Here is a 17,192-nt window from a genome sequence, read left to right as displayed (position 1 = left end):
GTAACCACAATGAATAAATTGCTGTTGCGCACACCATAAAAATGCTTTAGAAACCTAACCATCTGTGCGGAGGAGGCACTTTTTGAAGCCCGATTTGCCAAAAGGGCTGAAAGGCACAATAAAGGTACTGGAAGTACCGTACATGTGTACAGTACTTGCGCGTTGTATGTAATCTGTAGGAATACGATCCTTTGGAATGAAGGCAAGTGTGTGGCTGTGCTCACCATTACAAAAAGCGCTGGATTTTAGCTTGGAATAAAACGTATATGACAAGGACTCGTGTAACTTAAAAAAACACACAGCTATCATTCCTAACTAACGTTGAGCTTTACATCTAGCTCGAGATTGCCACCCTGGCTCGAGCGAGGAATCCACAGCAATAGCGAACCACCTCCTGTACCCGGCAGACCAAGAAATCCAGGACGCCAGCGATCCAGGTACAGCGTCTTGCCACCCAAAGAACTCACATTCGACCTCCACGTCGCACTGCCACCCGCCAAAACGGCCACCTTGTCCACCTTATCGCCTGCGGAAATGATGTTCACAGTCACGTCCTTGGTGTCGCGGCTCTGGAAATTGATAACGATAGTGCCGTCGCCCTCCTTCGTCCAAGTGCCGGAGCTGCCGTTGAAAGCTTTGCCCACCGCCGACAACCCCAACGCATCTACAGCCGGACCGTCGTCGATTTCTCCGATGAACTTGGTCGGCCCACAGATCGTCTGGAAGTACTCGCCGATCATGCTGGTCATGCCCGTGATGTCCCACACACCCCAGAAGGAAAAGGCCTTGTCCGCGACCTTGTAGGCGTACTCCTCGGCGGTGTAGAAGGTGCCGTTGTCGCTCGTGCCCGACTTGATCAAGTCCTCGACGATGACCCCGAAGGTTTTGCGCAGAGTCATTCGAGTGGCGTACGCCGTCTCCAGATCCGATTCGGCGATCAGTTCCTCCATGCAGTTATTGGTCGCAATTGGGATATCGTTCAAGACGAGGTTCGACTTGCTCATGGAAACCCGAAGCTCATTCTCGGACATGTCTGGGCTGTGTTTGCGAAGAGCTAAGACGGTCATCCACGTGCGGTCTGCGAGCCGCTTCAAGTCGTATCCACACGTCGTGTTGGACTTGAGCGCCGACGTCAACGACGTGATGTCGCTTTGGGTCACGTTGGCGATGTATTGCCCGAGCAGAACCCTCTTCATGAACGCCTTGAACGAGGCCCAGCTCTTGACGATGGAGTCGGCATTGACGATCACCTCTCTCGCCACGAGCTCGGCCGTGTTGAGAATCTTGTCTGCGAATCGGACGTTAGGCTTGACAACGATTCCCATGCAACTGGCAATGGTGACTGGGAGATCGAAGACGAACTTGTCGGAGTAGTACAGGTACGCCAGCAGCTTGTTCTGTGGAGTTTCCGGGTCGTTCACTTTGATGCTGCGGGTGAGCTTGGACATTTGCCTCACTAAGATGGACAGGTCCTTGACACATCGGAAGGTGGTTTGGACCGCCTTGGCCATTAGCTTGAACTGGCCGTAGAGATTGAAGGCACCCATGGCCACGGTCGCCTGCACCACGACGGCAGTCTTGGTTGTGATCTCGAGCGTACAATCGTCGCTCTGGCGAATGCACTCCATTCCGCACTTGACCGGGTATGCCAGTGGACACTGCGCCCAGCACGTGCCTAATTTGTGATTGAACTCGAGCGGACACGTTTTCCCAAAGTGCGCTTCGCGGTAGCACGCGGTGTCTCTGGATTTCTGCGTCACGGGGCCGACCCAGTTTTGGTAGGTTGATTCAGTTGTACTAACCGCTGTTGTGGAGCGGATTGAGAAAGGTGCTACAGGTAATGGTGTCCGTGTGGTCATTGCTGAGCCATCTAATGGGTTAGACGATGCTGACGTGGATGTGCCGATGATGTCGTGGAATCCAAATGCTGGTGCGGATGTAGTCGCTGTGGATAGCAGGGAAGCCAGCACCCAGCCTGAGAATATGCGATGTAATTGCTTGATAGAGCTTGAGTAGAATCGGAAGGTGCTTCGAGTCATGGTAGAGAAAAAGTTGTGGGGGAGTGCAGGGGAAAGAATAAATAATAGTTACTCCACCCCTTCAATGCTAGAGATGTGAACGAAAGCGTAGTTACCTCTATCCTAGTGTCCAACGCCTTGGGAGGCATCCATATGGATGATCGTGATTTGGCCCTTGTTGATGTGGCGATTGCATAGCGTCGTTGTTCTGACGTTTGCAGCGAAAAAGGAAGGCATGTACAGTTCCTCAAAACTTGTACGTGTATGAAACACGTACACCAACATAGGGTTGTCGAAGTCGCGGCCAAAACCTTGTTTTTGCTAAGACGGTCGTTTAGGTTGTGGTTGGGACAACGGTGCCAAAGTAGATACACTTACTGTACCGTATATGTTGCAAGATTCGAGCCTCGAATCTTGCGCAAGCTTCATAGCCACTCCTCTGGTAAATGCATCTAAAGTAGTCTGTTTTAAGTTCCACTCGGTCGATGTCCGCTCTCACCCGCCTGTCACTATAGAATGCCGCGTTGCCGTGTACTTTGAGTACAGAGGGATTGGTTGTTTGAGCGGAAAGTCTATACTCACCCAAGATATCAAGAAGCCAATCACAATTGCATTATGTCCTATTATAGCGAATCACATTAAGATGGGATTTTGCTACTGATGCAAAGATAAAATACTTCATCAATTCATCTATATCCATCAACCTACTTTGCGATTGATTGCGGCGTCTGCGTAGGTATTTCTCTTCCGTTGTGGTCTTATACCTCGACAACAATTTGTTGAACATATTATACAACTAACAAACTCCCAATGCGCGATGTAAGGACGTGCTAACATATTCTAACTTTCAACAACAACAACAGCACAAAGTTTCCTAACTAATATGTAGTCGAACACGAAGTTCTAGCCTACCACCTTTGATACCACGAGGAACCCATAGCAATAGCGAACCACCTCCTGTACCCGACAAACCAAGCAACCCAGGACGCCAGCGATCCAGGTACAGCGTCTTGCCACCCAAAGAACTCACATTCGACCTCCACGTCGCACTGCCACCCGCCAAAACGGCCACCTCATCCACCTTATCGCCTGCGGAAATGATGTTCACAGTCACGTCCTTGGTGTCGCGGCTCTGGAAATTGATAACGATAGTGCCGTCGCCCTCCTTCGTCCAAGTGCCGGAGCTGCCGTTGAAAGCTTTGCCCACCGCCGACAACCCCAACGCATCTACAGCCGGACCGTCGTCGATTTCTCCGATGAACTTGGTCGGCCCACAGATCGTCTGGAAGTACTCGCCGATCATGCTGGTCATGCCCGTGATGTCCCACACACCCCAGAAGGAAAAGGCCTTGTCCGCGACCTTGTAGGCGTACTCCTCGGCGGTGTAGAAGGTGCCGTTGTCGCTCGTGCCCGACTTGATCAAGTCCTCGACGATGACCCCGAAGGTTTTGCGCAGAGTCATTCGAGTGGCGTACGCCGTCTCCAGATCCGATTCGGCGATCAGTTCCTCCATGCAGTTATTGGTCGCAATTGGGATATCGTTCAAGACGAGGTTCGACTTGCTCATGGAAACCCGAAGCTCATTCTCGGACATGTCTGGGCTGTGTTTGCGAAGAGCTAAGACGGTCATCCACGTGCGGTCTGCGAGCCGCTTCAAGTCGTATCCACACGTCGTGTTGGACTTGAGCGCCGACGTCAACGACGTGATGTCGCTTTGGGTCACGTTGGCGATGTATTGCCCGAGCAGAACCCTCTTCATGAACGCCTTGAACGAGGCCCAGCTCTTGACGATGGAGTCGGCATTGACGATCACCTCTCTCGCCACGAGCTCGGCCGTGTTGAGAATCTTGTCTGCGAATCGGACGTTAGGCTTGACAACGATTCCCATGCAACTGGCAATGGTGACTGGGAGATCGAAGACGAACTTGTCGGAGTAGTACAGGTACGCCAGCAGCTTGTTCTGTGGAGTTTCCGGGTCGTTCACTTTGATGCTGCGGGTGAGCTTGGACATTTGCCTCACTAAGATGGACAGGTCCTTGACACATCGGAAGGTGGTTTGGACCGCCTTGGCCATTAGCTTGAACTGGCCGTAGAGATTGAAGGCACCCATGGCCACGGTCGCCTGCACCACGACGGCAGTCTTGGTTGTGATCTCGAGCGTACAATCGTCGCTCTGGCGAATGCACTCCATTCCGCACTTGATCGGGTATGCCAGTGGACACTGCGCCCAGCACGTGCCTAATTTGTGATTGAACTCGAACGGGCACGTTTTCGCAATGTGGGCTTCGCGGTAGCACGCGGTGTCTCTAGATGTCTGCGTCACGGGGCCGACCCAGTTTTGGTAGGTCGATTCGATCGTGCTGACCGCTGTTGTGGAGCGGATTGAGAAAGGTGCTACAGGCCTTGCGGTCGGTGTGATCGATGTTTGTTGCACTGTTGAACTATATGAACGGTTAGCAGGTGCTGATGTAGACGTGTCGACGATCTCGTGGAATCCAAATGCTGGTGCTGACGCAGTCGTAGTGAATAGCAGGGGGAACAGCAATAAGCTTGCAATAACGCTATTCATTTGCTTGGTACTCGTTGTGCGGAAAAAGAGTCTGCTTAGACCCATGGATGATAAAAGTTGTGGAGGAACGTGGTTGAAAGAATGAATGAATAATAATAATAATGTGTTTTGAAGTTGTAATGAAAGGGTGGCTGCCTCTATCCTAGTGTCCAACGTTCGAGCGGGATTCATCTGGGTGATAGGGGAGCGACAGCTATGCCCAGCTCGATTTGACTTTTTGGTTTGGCGATTGCTCGGCGTCGGTGTGCTTTGGCAAAGGAATACGGTTTCCACCAAATTTATACAGTGTAGGGCTGTCCAAAATACAATACACGAGCGAACAGAGGGTGTCCGAAGTTGTGGTTAAAATCCTTTTATTCGCCAAGATACACGTTTACGCTGTGATTAGGAAAGTACGGACATAATAAAGAAGCAGTCATCTGGTGAAAATCTGACGCGTCGATCGATGGCCGCTCTCAACCGTCTGTTGTCGACAAAATCGTCACGATGTGTAAGCCACAATTATTATTATTAATAATACATACACCTACCGAAACGAGGATTCTGCCAGAGTTCTACCCACCCATCGCTTACCTAATGCTATTCAGCACAAATCCAATGTTCGTATCCATGAGCACAGATAGCTTTTGGGATTAACCACGAACACATCTGCTCACCCTGAGCCAGTTCCTGTCCAGTGGTGATGATATTCATTTACGGAGCCTTCAATTCAGTATCCAATGGCTTCTATTACCGTAGCTTTGGTCTTGATGAAGCGCTACCGGTAGCAAGCCCCCCCCCGCCGCGACATGTAAAACTGTTGGGCACATCCGCACGCGTTTTGGTCGAAACGAAGGGATTTGGTATGGCCGTTACTTGAGAATGGTCTGGACGTAGGCGATGGTGTCCTGCAGACTTGTCGGGTACCGCGTCGGTTCCACATCAAAATTCTGCTCATGGCACAAAAGTTAGACGCCAACCGTACTCGCCGCTGTCTGCAGTAGCCACCGTTTACCTCAATTTCATCGATCTGAGCCGCAATGTTCTCGATCGAGAGCTCGTCTTTCGGGAACACGACTCCGCGCGATCGCTGCCAGCGCGCTTGGGCCACCCAGCCACCTCCCACCTCGTACACGTTGCCCGTTCGATCGCAGCTTTCGTGGCACAGATAGCTAAGACCCAGTCACCAATTAGGACGGCAACGCTTCCATTAATGCTAAGCACCATCATATCAACTCACGCGACCAACGGGGCGACGCTCTCGGGCGTCAACTTGTCGTTCAGGTCCTTCTCCAGCAGCCCCCGCGTCATCTGCGACTTGGCCAGCGGCGCCACGACGTTCGCCATGATGTTGCGCTTGGCCCCCTCCTTGCACAGCGTGAACGTGAGCCCGGCGATGCCCAGCTTCATGGCCGAGTAGTTGGCCTGGCCGAAGTTCCCGTAGAGCCCGGACGCCGACGCCACGTTGACGATGCGGCCGAACTGCTGCTCCCGCATGACGTCCCACGCCGCCTTGGTCACTCTACAAAACAAGTAACAGTTAACTAACTACCCTCCCCCATAGACTACCTCGTTCTACCGGCCGTTCTACCTCATGGTGCCCTCCAGGTGCACCTTGTACACGTCGTCCCACTGCTGCTGCGTCATCTTGGCGAACGAGCTGTCCCGGATCACGCCGGCGTTGTTCACGAGGATGTCCACGCGGCCCCCTGCCCCAGCAAAGGTAGAGCGGTCACAGGTAGAACGCCCCCCATTGCCCTACCCTCCGTACACTTGTCCAGCGCGGCGCCCACGACCTTGTGCCCCTCCTCAACGCTGTGATGGTCGGCCAGCGCGCGATCGCCTCCGCCCAGGCTGCGCGCCACGGCGTCGGCGGCCGAGGCCTGCGGGTCGTTCACCAGCACGTGCGCGCCCAGGCGCCCCAGCAGCTCCGCGTAGGCGCGGCCCAGGCCGTTGCCGGCGCCCGTGACGACGGCCACGCGACGGTCGAAGCGCATCTTGCAAAGTGTTGACGTGCTTGAAGTTGGCGGTGGAAGATGGTGTACGACACATCATATGGTGTAGTGGAACATTAATGTGGTGAGGGATACGTTATGGAGTGTGGCGCACGTTAGATTGGACACTTATTGCGGGACAGACAAGATCCGGGCTTGTGAGGAATACACACACTTGCGGCCGGAGCATGGAGCTGTACGAGTGCGAGGACGCGGTGCAGGTGGCGCTGCAGCAGCGCCGGCCGCAGCACGTTGTTGGCATCATCAACAAGGCAGGGTCTCTCATAATTTATCTCCGTGTCACCGCAGAGACTCTGATAGTTGATATCGTACTGTAGTTCCTGGCGCAGCAACACCGCGAGGGCGAGAGCTCCGTGCCCGCCATCGACTTCGTGTGTCTCGACTGCCGGGACGACGGTGCGTTGGTTGGGTTCTGTATGAAGTCAGTAGTGTATGGGGATCTCTTATTTTATAATGGTGCTATGGTGGCGTAGGACCCGAGGGCAACGCGCGCGCCTTCTTCTCGGCGCCGCCGCCCACCGTCGTCTTCTGCGCCAACCGCCTGCACTCGGCGCGCGAGGTGGAGGAGACCATGGTGCACGAGCTCATCCACGCCTACGACGTACGCGACAGTATTAATTTATGGAGTTGAAGTTGAGCTGGTTGACTTTTTTCCGGTGCTGCGTCACGGCTGACAACGTGTGGCTGTCATTGATCAGTTCACGGTGCGCAAGATGGACATCACCAAGTCGGACGTGCTGGCCTGCAGGTGCGGCGCCTCTAAGTAGCATGGTGGGGTACGCGGTAGTGACAATTGTTGGGGTTGTCATTGTTTTTGTAGTGAGATCCGGTCGGCGCGCGAGTCCGAGTGCTACCAGAAGGCCAAGCTGCTGGAGACCGTGTTGCCGGACGTCGAGTTCTTCCAGAAGAGCGCGCGCTGGCTCAACGCGCGCTGCGTTCGTGAACATGCAGTTCGCTCTACAAGTGTACGTTGCTGTGGCGAACGACGGCTTTCAGTTTTTATTCTGATGTTTTTCTTTCCTGTTGTCGGCAGTCCATGTTCCCCGCTGAAGCGCGCGATGAAGTCGACAAGATGTTTGACCAGTGTTATACCGACCGCAGTCCTTTTACGAGTAAATGATCCTCGTCGCGTAGTCTTAAAGCGACGCACGATGGATTAGTCGTGCCAATAGAGGACGATTATTTTTTTTTCATCTGTGCGGGTCAAGTTTCGGGCAGCGTTGGCTATTCATTCTCGTCGAAGATTGACCAGGACAATGTTAGGTACAGACGACCGTTAGTTTCAGCGTCGCTTGGCAGCCGAGATATCTGCGCACGAGGCGAGATCGACATGTCATCGGTGCGACGTCCAAGTTCGATGCCGCCTGAGATCAACACGAAGGACCCCAAGGTGCGGGCGGAACTGTATATGGCGTCCCACGGCATCAAAGAGTTATTCGAGGGTCTGGGGACTCTTTTGCTCTACCACCGACCATCCAACCCTCGCGAGTTCCTCACCCAGCAATTGGGCGAGATGCGAAAAGCGAAGCAAGAGCAAAGTCACGTACGAATCAACAGGATTGGTTATCAAGGGTGCATTGTTCTTGACTGACTCACCTGATCTGCGTAACTTCTGCAGATCCCGTTTTTTGAGGAGCACGATTTGAAGGCGATGTTCGCTGCTTTTGACATCAAAGAGCAGGGCTTCATCACCCCAGCGCAATATGATCGAGGTGCAAACGGAGTCCAGTCAATGTTCATGTCTTTTACTCATTTGTGTGTTGGTGTGTGGTGCCTGCAGCCCTGCAAAACCTTGGAATCGACAACCCCACACTGCGTCTGCCCGAGTCCGCGTCAACTATCAACCAAACTCTCTTCATCCGCAGTGTGTACGTAACGGGTGCTCCAACACTCTGACATTCTACGCAATTACATCCTGACTGTTCATCGTGACCTCAGGACGCAAGAGATCAAGAACGCGTCGGCATCGTTCATGTGATGATTTACTCAGCTTTACAACTGATAGCCACACTAAACTGAAAAATGTTAGCAGTCGCAATAGCCAACAATGTGCGCAGAGGTACTGTGGCTCAAAAAACTAACCACTGTTGATGCTGGTCCGAAGCATGTTGAAGTGCTTGGGCAACTTCGCAACCAGATATGTTGTCACGTGTCGGGAGAAACAAGAAGTGTTCTCCTACCTTTGTGTCATTTCCGGGAACGAAAGAGCGACAACAAGCCTCAAGGTTCTGAACCAGATCTTCTCACACCACAAGAAGACCGTCCAAGTGCTCCTGGAGGACGTCCTGCGCAGCAACGAGTTCCACCCCTGTACGACGACATCCTGAAGCTGGCGCGACAGGAACTTTGTCTTGTCTTCAGCTGGCAGAATCCACGAGTTCATGGACGCGATCGCCGCCTCCGTCAATGCCGGACCCTTTGACGGCCAAAAAGCACTGCTGGCTATCGCTCACCGGGAATCGGCTGACCCGATGGGAACGTCGTCCCAAACGGGAAACATTAGTGAAGCCTGCTGCGCCGCCGTAGAGTTCGCCCGGTTGAACTTTCACCCATGGACTAAGCATATCATCAGCGTCGGAGGTGCCGACAAGGTGCTGGCTTTTGCTGGCGTATTGATGCCCAAGGAGAGCAACGCGGACAAGCTGGGCCTTGCGATCGGACCGCGTCCAAACAGTCTGTGGAACGCCCCGTGAAGAGACCACAAAGCTGGTTCACTAAGCTTGATACCTCTGCTCCGTGTGATTCACTACTACTTCCAAATACTTCAGTAACAAGAAACTTGTGCGCCCGTTGTTACCGTTTTGCAAAGGGCAACATCGTATCGCTGCTCCTTTTTCCGTTTTTGTTTGAAGAAGTACCGCCGAGTTGCTGCAGTTCGCGATGTGTGAGACCCGCGTGAAGTGAGACTGTTGATTGTTCTGTTCCACACATTACATCACTTGTTCGCCGTGGTACTGTACTGTACGTGAACTTAAAACTCGAGGTAGGGAGGACACGGACAAAAGGAGCGCGTGAGAGCGCCGTGGGCGTCATTCCGCCGCATGTCCAGCAGCTCGAGCTTCGGACAGAAACGCCTGAAGTTGGGCGCCGTGAACACATTCCAGAGTGCAAGAATGCCGTCGTTGTGTATCCTGTTCTGACGAATGTCAATCTGTCGAAGTGCACGAAGCGTGCCACGAAAAAACGCGTGCGCAATGGCTCGCGCGCCTTCGTCGCCCAGCAAATTGCCCTGCAATCCGATGTCCAGCAGTTCAGGTAGTGCTCCCTTTTCCAGAGCGGTGAGCAGAGTCGCGAACGCCTTGCTGTCGATATTGTTGCACCGAAGATCAAGCTCCTGAAGCTGACTGCAAGCACCACGCGTGAAACAATCCGCTAGAGCAGCGATCCCGGAATACTTGACGAGGTTCCAGCCGAGATGAATGCTTTTCACTCGCGGGCAAGCGCCTGTCAGCAGCGATCGTGCTAACTCTTTGGCGCCACGATCGCCAATTCGCTCACCACGAAGCTCTATAACATGTTTGCATCGCTTCAAGTTGAGGGTGAAGAACTGCCGCTTCTGTGCTGGCATGCGGGACATTGATGTCACTCCTCGACCAAAGGATGGGGACGACTCGATATTATTCGAGGGGTTGCTAATCGGGGCGCCGTTGATCCGAAGTATAAGCACTGCAGATGTCTCGTCCTGCTCCTCTGGTGGTGGTGCGGCGGGCGTGTTGATAGCGGGGAGTATACCGCACCGCCTCCCCATTTCGTTGGAGGCTTCGATGCATTGCTGTAAATTGGCCAACGTGGCCTGCTTCTCCTCTTCATCTCGCTTCTCCGCGAGCACTATCTTCTCCGCAGCCTCTCGCAGTTGTTCAGCACGTTTAGCAGCCTCAATCACAGCCAGCTTCTGCTTTTCAACGGAGCGATTTTCTATCGCGAACTGCGTTATGAGCGCAGTGCGCTTCTCGCTTTTGGTGATGGCTAGGCTATAGTCCTCCAGGAGGGTGCGAAACTCGAGCTCCTTCTGCTTCGTGAATTGGCGTTGAGCCTTGCGCTTTACCTTACGCTCTCGACGAGCTGCCTTCTCCGCTGCCATTGCCTCGCGATCCTTGCGTTCTTGTTCGGCAGCCGCCCAACCTGCTGCATTTTCGACGTGCCATTGAGCTACTGCTTTCCACTCGAGGGCGGGATGACGCCGTTTGGCGAGCATCATCTGCTGTTTGTTCCTCAATGCGTTCGATAAGCGCTGCAAAGGACCAAGCACTGGTTCATCTTCGTCTTCGTCTTCGTCTTCCTCGTCCGAGTCATAGTCGCTGCCCTCATCGTCATCGTCGTCGTCCTCCTCCTCGTCATCTTCTTCTTCATTATCGACTGCAGACAACAGCTCTTCACTTTGCGCTGGAGACTCGGCACGTTCTGGATTCATATCGATGGGTATCTCAACTGCTTTGGTCGCAGTGACTGGCGGCTACCGTAGTCCGAAACCAAACGTTGTAAACCGACATTGGACAAAGGAGGAGCCTCTCACCACCTCGAAATACCCAGCATAACACTCACTAGCGCCTGCACCATTCCTTCAAGTCGAAAGCATCTTGAGCATGCGATGTTGTTCTCAAAAACCGACAAAAAGTGGTGTAAATATACAATTCGGTGCGGCGGTGGTGGTGGCGGGGGATCAACGTTTCGAGCCTTCTTCCCGCAGAGTGAAAGTGCTAAACCTGCACCACGCATCATCGCGTTGGAGATCGACAGGATATTCTTAGTGGCATGAAAGGCGTTAGCCCCATCTCGCTGCGACAGGAGTGCCCACCGAGCACCAACACCGCTTCGAGCGCTCTCATTCACGAATTCTCTTCGTAGACTCCAATCCAAGCCTCCCAAGCGCAACAGTCAAGATGGTGCACGAACGCGTCCCGATGGTCGGTCGTTTGCTGACGATCCTGCTAGCGTTGATCGCAGCAGGGACGGCCGGCTCCGGCGGCATCAAGAGCTGCGACTACGGCCAGGAGCTGTACCGGTCCAGCAACCAGGTGTACTTCCTCATAACGATTGGGGCGCTGGTAATCGTCGCGTACACGATCCGCGTGATGCTCTTTGACGTCCGTGGCATGCGCCAGCCGAGTCAGCGCGCGCTCGTGTTGTTTGACTCGGTGTGGCTCCTGTTCACGTTCGCGTGTGCCGTGGCCGTCGCCGCTGCCCCCGTGGGCACGACCGTTTGCTCGGGCGTGGACAAGGACATCGAGACGCTGCTACAAGAGGTGTGCGACTTCAAGTGCCGCGACATCGTCACGGCCGTCGTGACCATGTTCCTGGCGTCCGTGTGCATCGTGTTCGACATCCTCTTCACCACGGGCGCCATTCCGGTGGGCAGCGGCGAGCGGCCGGCCGAGGACTTCACCTTCGGCGAGACCATGGGCTCCCCTCGCAGCCAGAAGGCCGCGGCCAACCGCGGTTCCGCCGAAGTCTAACCACCTAAAACCAGTAAATGCATACACCTTGCATCCTTCCCTCCAAAGTGTCCTCCGAAGCGTCCTCCTGCAGCCACTTCAACTTGACCACTTCACCTCTCCCATCCTCGATACTCGATAGTATCAACATAAACAATCCACACGTACCATTTCCACGGTACATTATAACATATGACAGCCCTTTTCGGTCCTTGGTGGAGGCGCCTCAGTCTTCGAATCGCCAGCCAACACGCAGTCTACAGCGCGCGCGTCTCGTGCGTGAGCTTCCCCTCCCCCCGCGGACGCTTCGACCGAGAATGGTGCGTCCCTGCGTGGCTCTTCATCTTCCGCGTCGTCTCCGCTCCCCGCCGCAGTGCCTTCCGCCCCGGAGATCCTTCTAGAACTCTCATAATTTATCCATCTAACTCTCCCACCCCATGCCCTCCTCTGTATCTCTCTTCTACCGCAGGCGGAGCCGCCGATGCGCGACGACTTCCCGCCCGTGGACCACCGAGGGGGCGGCCCGCCGGGCCCCCCGCCCATGAACGCGCCGTACGCGGACCAGCGGCCGCCGTACGGGCGCGACGACTTCCGCGGCCGGTGCGTATAAATTATGACGTTCCTTTGGTTATCACTATCACTGATGTTCTCTCTAATTTGATAATGACTCAGTCACCGCAGCGACAGCCGCGACAACTACGACATGAGGTTCCGCGGGCCCCCGCGCGGCCGCAGCCGTAGCCGCAGCCCGCCGCGCCGCGGCAGGGACTGGGACTCGGGCCCGCGCTTCGACGACGGCCCCGCGCGCCGCGACGCGCGCCCGTCCTCGGCGCTGCCGGAGCCGCTGGTGTCGTACAAGGTGTGGATGATGCGGCAGACGGACGAGGTGTCGCCCGAGGTCTACCAGCAGCGCTACGAGGAGTACAAGAAGAAGCACGTGCAGCGCGTGCTGCGCGCCTTCTTCGAGCTGCACAAGCGCGAGGAGTGGCTGCAGGAGCGCTACTCGCCGGCGCTGCGCCACCGCGTGGACAAGCACAAGACCTCGCAGCAGATGAACGAGGCCAAGCAGCTCGGCGAGCGCGTGCGTGCCGGCACGGCCAAAATCTGCCTGGACGAGCAGCCGCCCGCCGAGAACGGCGCCAACCCGCTGGGCGACGACTTCGCCAACGACCTCGAGAACAGCGCGCGCGTGCTGTACGTGCGCCGCGTGCCCTGCGCGTGCCCCGTGGCCACGCTCAGCGAGACGATCAAGAAGGCGGGAGGACCGTTCGTGCACCTGTACCTGTCGGACCCAGTCAAGAAGAGCGCGTTCGACTTTGACCGCTCGGCGTACATCATCTACGAGAGCGCGGCCGCTGCGAGTGACGCCATGCCCAAGATTCACAACACCTTCGTGGAAGACGGCAACCTGTTCCCGCCCTTCCGTCTGCAGGTGTCCCCTCACCGCGCGCGTGCGCCGCTCAAGACGCCGTCGTACCTGTCGGTGCCCGAGCGTCTCACGGCTGACTTTAAGCAGGCACACGCGCTGGCCAAGGCGCTGGACGAGCGTCTCTTTCACGGCGCCGAGGAGAAGCTCGCACGCTTTGGAATCGAAGCGCTGCTCGCGTCCGAGGAGGTGGCGCAGAATTACTCGACTGATAAGCAGAAGCTGGACGTAGTCGTGGCCTACTTGCGCCGCGTGCACCACTATATTTATTATGCCGGTGTGCAGTGCCTCGACATGGGTGACATCATGCACGCTCACCCAGCGCTCTTCTGCCGCCCGCCGCCGTCAGCACGCGATATCGAGGAAGAGAAGGCTCGCCAGGAAGCTGCTGCCAATACCGCGAAGCCGGAAGAAGATGCCCCGACGGAGGAAAACAAGGACGATGCTGCTAACACGGAAGCCGGAGAGAAGGAGGGTGCGAATGCGACTACGACCGGCGAGACTGCTAAGGCTATCGGTGGATGGGCTGCAGCGCTGGACGAAAAGGTGCAGACTTACTTGAAGGAGCTAGCGCCGGAAGTTGTGGAGGCCAAGCGAGCGAAGGACCGCGCACTGGTGGACGAGATTGAAACTCGCGAAGAGGCTGCGTTGGAGAGCACCTACTCGAACTACGGCGAGAAGGCTAGTGATGACGGCAAACACCGTTGCCGACTGTGCACGAAACTCTTTAAGGCTATGGACTTCGTGAAGAAGCACATCCGCAACAAGCATCCGGAGCTGGTGGTGGACAAAATTGCCGAAGTGGGCGAGAGCTACATGTGGGAACAGTACCGCGAGGACGAGCAGCACCCGATGCCTCCTCTCGAGACCAGCAACAGCGCACCGGGAGGTGCTGTCCTCGGAGGTCGAGCAGGCTCTAATGGTGGCCGCAATGGTGGAGGCTACCGTGGACGGCCTGACAGAGACTTTAACGGAGGCGGTGGTGGTCGTGGTTTCTACCGTGACGACGGCTACCGTGGTCGCGGCCCGCCGATGCGTGATGACCGCATGCGGAGGGGTTCCTTTGACCGTCCGCCACGTTCACCTCCTCGGTACAATGGTGGCGGCGGCTACGGCCGTTCGCCTTCGCGTGGGCCTCCCGCTGGCCCACCGCGCGTCCCAGACAGCGAGTTACCCGTCGACCCTCGCCAAGTGTCGACCTCGTATCGCGACTTGGACAATCTGCAAGACACCAAGGTGGAGCTGAGCTTCGATGCCCTTGACAGCTTGCCGCCTCCCAAGAAGAAAACCAAGGTGTGATAACATTGTGCGATTCCACCAACTTCAGGGCAGATATCTGTTGCACAACTGCCATGAACATGCAGGTCGCCGAGCGCTGTAACAAGGGGCACACTACAGAAACCAATTACCGTCAAAAGTGGCGAACAAATGAGGCAGCATGCAGAATCTATTGCGCAGCAGTTGAACATAGTGCGAGCGACGGGGGAAGAAAGCATGACAGCTTTCTACCGATTTCTGCCGGCGCTGACTACGGAGGTAAGCTGCTGCGATTTTGCATTTTGAAAAAGCTTTGTTGTATGTGAGAGATCAATAAAAACGAAGAAACAAGCTTCTCACAAACTCCTTGTGCGTTGAGTGCTAACCACTTGTGCTAATTGCTTGTGCCTTTCCCATGATCAGCTCCGTAGTCGTCCACAGCGCGTCCTTAGCTGCTAATGTTGCTTCGATGCGGTTGACAACTTCACGAAGTAGTGGTCGCGTCGCTTCCGGGTCCATTCTATCAGGCAGTGGCGCGAGCTTGAACTGGGCGAACCCGATCGAGGACGGCTTCTTCACCGACGGTGACGATACTAGCTCATCGACGATTTCCCAAGTATCAGCGACCTCGTCATTATGATTTGGAATCGGTGGGGGCGGAGGGGAATGGCGCTGGGTTTGGATGTTCATGGCGCTGCAGAATCGTTCCGCGAGCTCGCCGCCCTCGCCTTCACTGTTTGGATCAGCGAGGTGCATCCAACGTGCCAGTTCCTCAAGAGGGAATCGATCCTGCTTGCCAAAACCTTTGTTGATCATACGCAAGCCACGATCCCAGACTCTCGGAAGGTGACGCAGCGCTGCTGCTCGCTCCAACAACGACATGGCACCAAACTCAGCGAAAAACGCGTGGAAGTCATCCGTCTGCAAGGCCACGAACGCTCGCAGTGCACGCTGCACCTCATCCAGCTTCCGCAGCTTGGGCGACAGCTTGAGCAGCATCCACGCCACATCTTGGGGTTCGTCCGCATGCAGCAGCAAGTCGTACGCTACAAACTCGCCTGCATCTTTCAACTCCGGGACGTCTTCATGGTCGAAGCCAGCCAGCTCGTGCAAGCCATAGAGCGCCTGCAGCTGCGACAACGCCGACGCGAGCTGCTCATCGTTCAGCTTGTCGCTCCAGTCCTGCTGCCTCTTCACACCGTCCAGCAATTGCACCGAGCGCATCCCCGCCAGCAGATAAAACCGCGCAGCCTGCTGCAACGCCGTGACCAGCGTGCCGTCTTCAATCCTCTGTCCAGCAAAAATAAGATGTCAGCCAGTGTCCACCGACGTCCACCCAACTGTCCCCCTTACCTGGACAGTAAAATCCTGTCGGACGCTGCGAACACGGTCGTTAACGAAGTGATACACTGCGAGGAACTCAGCAGGGCGCGCAGACTCGCGCTGCCCCCAGGCGTCGAAGCCACTGCGAGGCCAGGGCAGCACCGTCGTGAACAAGTGGCGCAGCGTGCGCAGCAGCACGGGCGACGGTCTCAGCTCCAGCGGGTCCCACACGTCGCGACCTGCTGCAGCTCGACGGTACTTCTTCACGGCCACCAGGTCGCGACCATCTGCGGCTGGACGCTCGAAGCGACTGAGCTCTTGGGTGCGCGCACGCTCCGCCGCCTCCTTCGCGGGGCACAGAGCGTGGCATTCACCGCGGATCAGCTCCTTCTGCAGCGACGCGGGGGCAGCAGGCGGTGCAGATGCACTGGGGACAGTGTTGCCATTGCCATGACCGTTTTCACGCCCTCGACCTCGCCCACGACCGCGCGGGTGGCGACGTCCCTGGAAGTCCCTGCGCGTCATGGCGAGCTGTTGCACGGATGATCGGACATAAACGGAAAATGTAGCCATGTGCCACGAAAGACTTGCTCAAAAATGAGAGCCTCTATTAGTAGCCAGGAGGGTAAAATGGAGCGACTCAAGCCTGCACGTCAACCATATCCATTTACGACTTCTTTCTTCGGATGACGATATGAAGGCACGTACACGTAAGCCTTATTAGCCAGCAGGTTCTTCAAGCTTTTCGAAGTTCGGTGAGGTTGGCGAAACACTAAAAAAACGCAAGAACATTGGTGATCACCTGTAACCTCAAACTTCACTCTTGATATCGACTTCCTCGCAGATTGCATATTCAGGTTGAAGCCCAAATTAGCGTAGGAAGAACTGCACTTTCTGCTCCTTTGTTGCTGGTTTGAAGATCAGTCGGTGCTGGGGGCGGGGGCTGCATTCGATGTAAAGTACCTGTAAACCCAGGCGGGGGATAGTTTTGCACTACTTGCGATTGAGATATTCGCTTACGCATAAAGGCGTTTGGTGCCTCCTACAAGTGGGATAGCGGAGCGTGAGACCCGTCAAGGCTTTATAAAAGTGTGCCCTCCCTACATGACGCCCACATGGCGCTCGCAGCTCGACGCTCGTGATACAGTCAAACCTGTTTATATGATCCTCCCT

At 55.5% G+C, this 17,192-nt stretch overlaps 7 protein-coding genes across 8 annotated transcripts; 4 read left to right on the top strand and 3 right to left on the bottom strand.

The window, feature by feature from the left end:
- Window positions 1-5,438: 5,438 nt before the first annotated feature.
- On the bottom strand, window positions 5,439-6,563 carry IUM83_06399 (Peroxisomal multifunctional enzyme type 2; the record flags this gene model as incomplete). The annotated part of the gene is made up of 5 exons (XM_067930601.1): window positions 5,439-5,516; window positions 5,582-5,738; window positions 5,807-6,088; window positions 6,158-6,275; window positions 6,338-6,563. 5 exons carry the CDS (start codon window positions 6,561-6,563, stop codon window positions 5,439-5,441), a joined length of 861 nt encoding a protein of 286 aa, XP_067800523.1.
- Window positions 6,564-6,748: 185 nt separating this feature from the next.
- IUM83_06398 (Metalloprotease family M76) lies at window positions 6,749-7,701 on the top strand (the record flags this gene model as incomplete). Its single annotated transcript, XM_067930600.1, has 6 exons — window positions 6,749-6,832; window positions 6,899-6,977; window positions 7,055-7,182; window positions 7,280-7,329; window positions 7,402-7,546; window positions 7,615-7,701. 6 exons carry the CDS (start codon window positions 6,749-6,751, stop codon window positions 7,699-7,701), a joined length of 573 nt encoding a protein of 190 aa, XP_067800522.1.
- Window positions 7,702-7,911: 210 nt separating this feature from the next.
- Window positions 7,912-8,559, top strand: IUM83_06397 (ef-hand calcium-binding domain-containing protein 10-like; the record flags this gene model as incomplete). The annotated part of the gene is made up of 4 exons (XM_067930599.1): window positions 7,912-8,124; window positions 8,200-8,293; window positions 8,362-8,449; window positions 8,520-8,559. 4 exons carry the CDS (start codon window positions 7,912-7,914, stop codon window positions 8,557-8,559), a joined length of 435 nt encoding a protein of 144 aa, XP_067800394.1.
- Window positions 8,560-9,552: 993 nt separating this feature from the next.
- IUM83_06396 (mitochondrial protein) lies at window positions 9,553-10,662 on the bottom strand (the record flags this gene model as incomplete). Its single annotated transcript, XM_067930598.1, has 1 exon — window positions 9,553-10,662. One exon carries the CDS (start codon window positions 10,660-10,662, stop codon window positions 9,553-9,555), a length of 1,110 nt encoding a protein of 369 aa, XP_067800517.1.
- Window positions 10,663-11,461: 799 nt separating this feature from the next.
- Window positions 11,462-12,034, top strand: IUM83_06395 (serrate rna effector molecule; the record flags this gene model as incomplete). The annotated part of the gene is made up of 1 exon (XM_067930597.1): window positions 11,462-12,034. One exon carries the CDS (start codon window positions 11,462-11,464, stop codon window positions 12,032-12,034), a length of 573 nt encoding a protein of 190 aa, XP_067800507.1.
- A 296-nt stretch (window positions 12,035-12,330) lies between these two features.
- On the top strand, window positions 12,331-14,738 carry IUM83_06394 (serrate rna effector molecule; the record flags this gene model as incomplete). 2 transcript variants are annotated; one of them, XM_067930596.1, is made up of 3 exons in its annotated part: window positions 12,331-12,333; window positions 12,483-12,613; window positions 12,686-14,738. In XM_067930596.1, the coding sequence occupies 3 exons, from the start codon at window positions 12,331-12,333 to the stop codon at window positions 14,736-14,738; spliced, it is 2,187 nt and encodes a 728-aa protein (XP_067800516.1). The 2 variants fall into 2 exon arrangements, with proteins under 2 accessions (XP_067800516.1, XP_067800515.1); XM_067930595.1 differs by lacking the exon at window positions 12,331-12,333 and having other exon boundaries at window positions 12,495-12,613.
- Window positions 14,739-15,077: 339 nt separating this feature from the next.
- Window positions 15,078-16,544, bottom strand: IUM83_06393 (Nuclear protein export factor; the record flags this gene model as incomplete). The annotated part of the gene is made up of 2 exons (XM_067930594.1): window positions 15,078-15,986; window positions 16,050-16,544. The coding sequence occupies 2 exons, from the start codon at window positions 16,542-16,544 to the stop codon at window positions 15,078-15,080; spliced, it is 1,404 nt and encodes a 467-aa protein (XP_067800520.1).
- Window positions 16,545-17,192: the final 648 nt, after the last annotated feature.

The sequence above is a fragment of the Phytophthora cinnamomi genome, assembly GCF_018691715.1.
Source record: "Phytophthora cinnamomi strain GKB4 chromosome Unknown Contig1, whole genome shotgun sequence".
NCBI lineage: Eukaryota > Oomycota > Peronosporomycetes > Peronosporales > Peronosporaceae > Phytophthora > Phytophthora cinnamomi.
This window is presented reverse-complemented; position numbering and strand designations above follow the sequence as displayed.